At 40.1% G+C, this 4,959-nt stretch overlaps 1 protein-coding gene across 1 annotated transcript in view; it reads left to right on the forward strand.

Moving 5' to 3' along the window:
* The first annotated feature begins 285 nt into the window (after positions 1-285).
* LOC138010645 (enhancer of split mdelta protein-like) overlaps positions 286-4,959 on the forward strand; it is a 5,880-nt gene continuing 1,206 nt past the window's right edge. Inside the window, exons 1-4 of the mRNA XM_068857624.1 lie at positions 286-430; positions 1,976-2,071; positions 2,675-2,741; positions 4,380-4,959. The exon at positions 4,380-4,959 is cut by the window's right edge and continues 1,206 nt beyond it. Coding sequence (XP_068713725.1) covers positions 395-430; positions 1,976-2,071; positions 2,675-2,741; positions 4,380-4,759 — 579 coding nt within the window. The 5' untranslated portion in view covers positions 286-394 and the 3' untranslated portion in view covers positions 4,760-4,959. The remainder of the gene's footprint in view (positions 431-1,975; positions 2,072-2,674; positions 2,742-4,379) is intronic.

Genomic DNA, 4,959 nt, shown 5'->3' on the forward strand with positions numbered 1-4,959 from the left:
ATTTAGAAGCAAAATGCTGTGAAGATTCGCTGAAATCGATAAAGTGAAACATCATTTGAGAGTTTCATGACGATTTATGATCTTTTTTTCGCTTTGTCGCTTTGCGTTTAAATTTTTACAGGTCGCTCATTTAGTTTGTTGAAATTTCTGTCAAAATGTGCCATTGTTCAAAGCAGGTGTTAACGTGTTTCTTTCGCACGAGATGATTAGATTATTGTACATAGTGTTTCTTTCATTTCAAAGCTTTCAGAATTAACAGAACCTAATAAATAGATAGCCTCCTTGAAACTGCACCAGTTCTATCGAACGACGTAGCCATAAGGACACCGTCTCCCAGAGCAGTGGGCAAGGAGAATTAACCATAGAGATAAAACAAGAATTTAAAATATAAGCGATGAATTCTGCTGCAATCTATGCGGTGGATAAAAAGGTATGTAACAAATTGAATGTCAAGCCGGCGGTTTTGGCCATAAAATACAACCGCCGCATCCCAGCCCAGAGCAAACCGGCTCTTCATATTATTTGATTCCACTACTGCTACTTTGCCTGTTAAATTTATCTCCTTTCAGCAACAAATGAAGGCTTTTTTTTGCAATTCCTCATTCAATCGCTTGGTTAACTGGAATGATAATTCTATTTCGGTTTAAAAAATCTTCAGGTGAAATACAGTTTATCTTTACAGGCAATGTTTCAAATAGACTTAACTGATTAGAGTGTAGTGTGAAGTACTAGTTTTGTACCCCATATGAACCATGTGAGCGTTAGCTCTACTAATGGGCCCACACAAGGACAGAGAAAAACTCTGACCAGGGTGGGAATTTAGCAGACCTAATCGTGCACTGAACTTATTTTTCCTGATCACGAACCACCAACTGATTTATACAGCATTAAGAAAGAACGTTACCTCATCGGATACCGCACATGATTATAGAAAGCATACAGAAAAGTTAATGTGAACGAGGGAAGACTGAAATGACTGTATTGCAATATTTTGTGGATTCAATAGCGCGTTACCTTTTTCGCCCTGGTATATAAATGTTTTCAATACAAATTTTTGTGACAAATATTTAGTCCCGATTGTTCGAAGAGCGGACACCCCTATCTAATTCAATGTATATTGCTATCCAGTAAATGACCTGACTGGTTTTTTCACTGCTACTATATGTTGTTCAGTGTTTTTATTTCGTGGAAAACGCAATCGGCTTCTTGGGCTTCGGGTTCATTTGTCAGTCACAAAGACGGAAAACATTTTGCAGCACGTGCCAGAGGATATGTCTTATTGTTGTTGCCCTTCAAGAATATAAACTATAAATCGCAAGTATTGCATTTGTGTGTCTGTGTTTATTCTACTTGCTTATTGACTAAGAGCGGGGGCAGGCCGATATCGCGACATCGTGATTTTTGTCGCCAGAGATTGGTTGCTAGTCTTCTATACCTGTCCACTAACATGAGTTATACTGTAGAACGAAGAGGAAATCTTTTAGTGGAACAATCTGAGGTCACCGTCCCAGAAAGTAGATTCAAAGTAATCTTCGTGTCTTGTAAAGCCGTTCCCACACTCTACTTATTTGCCGGACAGAGCGACGAATAGTTCTTCTTGATCCTGAATGCTGGTTTCTTTGTGATGATCATGTTCAGTTATTAGTCCGTGTACTGTGATTTGACGAATTAGAATTTGACTTTTTTGCATCAATGTTGGTTTTCTGTTTTTTGCTCTGAGGACAAAACTAGAGAGAAATATGATCCTGATTGTAACACGGTGAGTAAAGGAATACTCTTCGAACCTTGCATGGGCTCGTCGATAATTATCATGTCCGTTTACGCAACAGACTGAAAAGAAGTCACCGAAGCAACACCGAGTGGGTTTTGATTCAGCTTTTGTGCTTTTCAAAATTCCCGCCAATTTTTTAGCATTGGAGGATTTAACCAAGTTAAATTTCCCCCTTTTTTATGCCGAGGTGTGTTGTTTTCTTAGGTGAATAAATCTCTACAAGATCGGTTGCGGCGCGACAGGATCAGTAAAAGCGTCGACCAACTCAAAGAGCTGATACTCGGACCATCCACTGAGCATGTTAGTATTGGGTAATGACAAAAAACAACAACAACAACAACAAAACAAAAAACAAACAAAACAGAAAAACACAGATTTGCTTAAACTGTGTTTCTGGGTTCGCGGGTGAGTCATACATGTCAAATGCAAATGAAAATGAAAACTTTGCCCATCGTAATCAGAAAACTACTTTTGAGCGACAGCTTCTTCTGCCAGGACTCGTTCTGCTGGAGTAGAAGTAAAAGTGCGAAACCGATACAGCTTTCTTATCTTTTCAAGAACACCATTGTCAATCTATGAATGTCAATTCATTTGATACCGATAAATTCCTTTGCTTCGCATATAGTATTCCACAAATAGTTCAAATTAAAGAATGCCGAGGGCTTCATCGGGGGAAAAAAGAGCGCACCGCCGGCTTCTATTGATACTAGTCTCGCAGCTGAAGGGACTGCCGAAGTTAAATAAATTAAGGTGACTTTACCTTTACCGTTCGGTTACGTTCTCCCCTCTGTAGATAACAGCCGAGAGGATCCATTTCAATACTGCAAACCTGGACATGAATGAGCGAATTTGATTGAAGGGTAGAGCTCCAAAACTAATACCGCCACATTATCTTCTTTTCAGGTGAAAATTTGTAAAGCGGACATTCTCAAGCTCACTGTACAATACATCAGGAGTTTAAGGCAAAAAGGTACATTTAATAAGTGTTTCAAGGTTAAACAATATCATTAATTTTCAAGCTGGGAATTACGAAGTTCAGGGTAATGTGGCAGTTCGCTCACTCTTTGACGGTGATTATTAGCTGGTGTGATTTAGCTGCAGCCACTATGTCAGGGTCGAGAGCGGGATGGCGCAATGCAGAGTGCGCGCGCAAATCAGCAGTGCATGGTATTGTATGGTATACTTAATTTAAATCCAGAAGACGCGATAGCCCCAACAATATTAAGCCTGGTTTCCATGGAGGGCGTGTCTTTACAAATATGTTATATAAAAAGGAATTACGTGTAAATATGTGTATATAGAAAAATTGACTTCAAGATAACATATATGCATGGGTAAAACTACTTGAATCTGCTTAAGAAGCTAAGAATAACAATACTACTTTTATTGACAAACAAGAGTAAAGCTAATAGTACCGAATTTAATTTATAATCATAACCTTAAAAGCCCCTATACTATACTACCAGAAACCCATAAGAGTTGAAACATGTAACGCGCGTTCACAGCTTCCGAATATTCATTGCGAACTGATTGGTTGAATGTTTCAGTGCTAAGTACCATATTTGGAAACCCTTGTTGTTCCAAGTATGGTACTTAGCAAATTGAATATTCAGAAGCTTGTTTCCCAGCACACCAGGGGCCGTTACACGTTCCAACCCTTACGCAGGACTAAATGAATGTAGCATGGTATGATCAAATCAGGTTTTGAGGTTGTTTTTAAATGAATTTAGTGAATCCGAAAATTTAGCTTAATTTGGAAGTTGGTTCCAAATCATAGCACCACTGTATTCAAAACTTCTTTTTTAGAAACTCCCTCTTCGGTTTAGGAAGTGTCAGATCGGTTGCACTATTTCGCTGGTGGTAGTTCGTCCCACCAGTGTTCTTTCTGATGAAAGACTTCCTCAGGTTGGGTGCGGTGTATCCCGATCAACTTTCTAATTCCCATTGAACTTGACGCCATGTTTGATTAGAGTTAGGAGTTCTCTTCAAGCTCAAAGAGAGGTGTTCTCTTCAAGGTCAAAACGACTTGTTTTCCCGAGTGCTCCTTGTATGGCCGTAACCAAGCTTATGTCTTTGATCTCAAAGTAACGTTATATCTCTCCAGTGATAAATAATTAAGGCCGCAACTCACTTGGGGTAAGTCGCTGCGACACCTCGTGGGGACAAGTCGCCGCAACCATTCTCCTGGTATGACACTGTTCATTTTGGGAAAATCATTTTCGCTGCGATCGGATGTATGAATTCAAACCAGTTTGGATTCGTGCGACTGATCACAGCGACAAAGTTAGCGAAAGCAGCGTTGTCGCACCGTGTGTACACTTCCGGCAACAACTCGCTGCGGCAAAATATAAATGAACCAATATGAGAGCATCATATGGTTCTCCATATTGAATTAGAAAACTGCTTCACATTCCCTCTCATACGGTATAACTGCGTGTGCACCGAACAGGCATCGTGTCGCAGCGACTTGTTTCGCAAGCAGTACACACTGAACGACTTGTCGCAAAGACTTGTCGCCTATTGTTTATCGGCCTTTAAGGTTATCAGTCTAGTCTTGTCCCTACCGTTTAATTTTCCTTCCTTGTTTTACTTAACCACAATTCCATAGAACTTGCCGAAAATACCACGCTTGAAAACAAAAAGGTCAAGGAAACTTGCAGTGAGCTGAGGGCAAAGACAGTGACACAGAACTACAGTGCTGACCAAAGATCGCCTTGCTCAACCTCTTCGCCGCTTGAAACGGCCGCAAATAAGGCAACAAGTTCAGTAGAGGAATCGGAAAATGTCATAGCATTTTGTGTCAAAAGTGTTAAATATGAACGACAGCTGCTCCTTCCCTCTCGAACTAGCACCACTCAATTCAACTTGCTTCGAAGCCCACGATCAATACATGGAGATGAAAGAAGAGCGCCTTTCCGGGAACTTGACTGTAACAGAGAACAAATAAAGGGCAAAGAAACTATTTGGAGGCCATGGTCGATTAATTGAAGGGTGACTTAAATGGACAAAAGTATATCTTTGAATGCTCCCTCGCAGCAATATTATAGAACTGATTCTGGCCATTTTTATAGAAAATCAGTCATAAGGAAAAAAATGGACGAACAGCGCGTGGCACTTTGAAGTTCTTAGAATGTCTATTTTTTCAAACCCTACGAGGAAGAATCATCACAACCTCCCAGTTCTTCAAG

This window comes from Montipora foliosa, chromosome 7 (assembly GCF_036669935.1).
Source record: "Montipora foliosa isolate CH-2021 chromosome 7, ASM3666993v2, whole genome shotgun sequence".
NCBI classification, from domain to species: Eukaryota; Metazoa; Cnidaria; class Anthozoa; order Scleractinia; family Acroporidae; genus Montipora; species Montipora foliosa.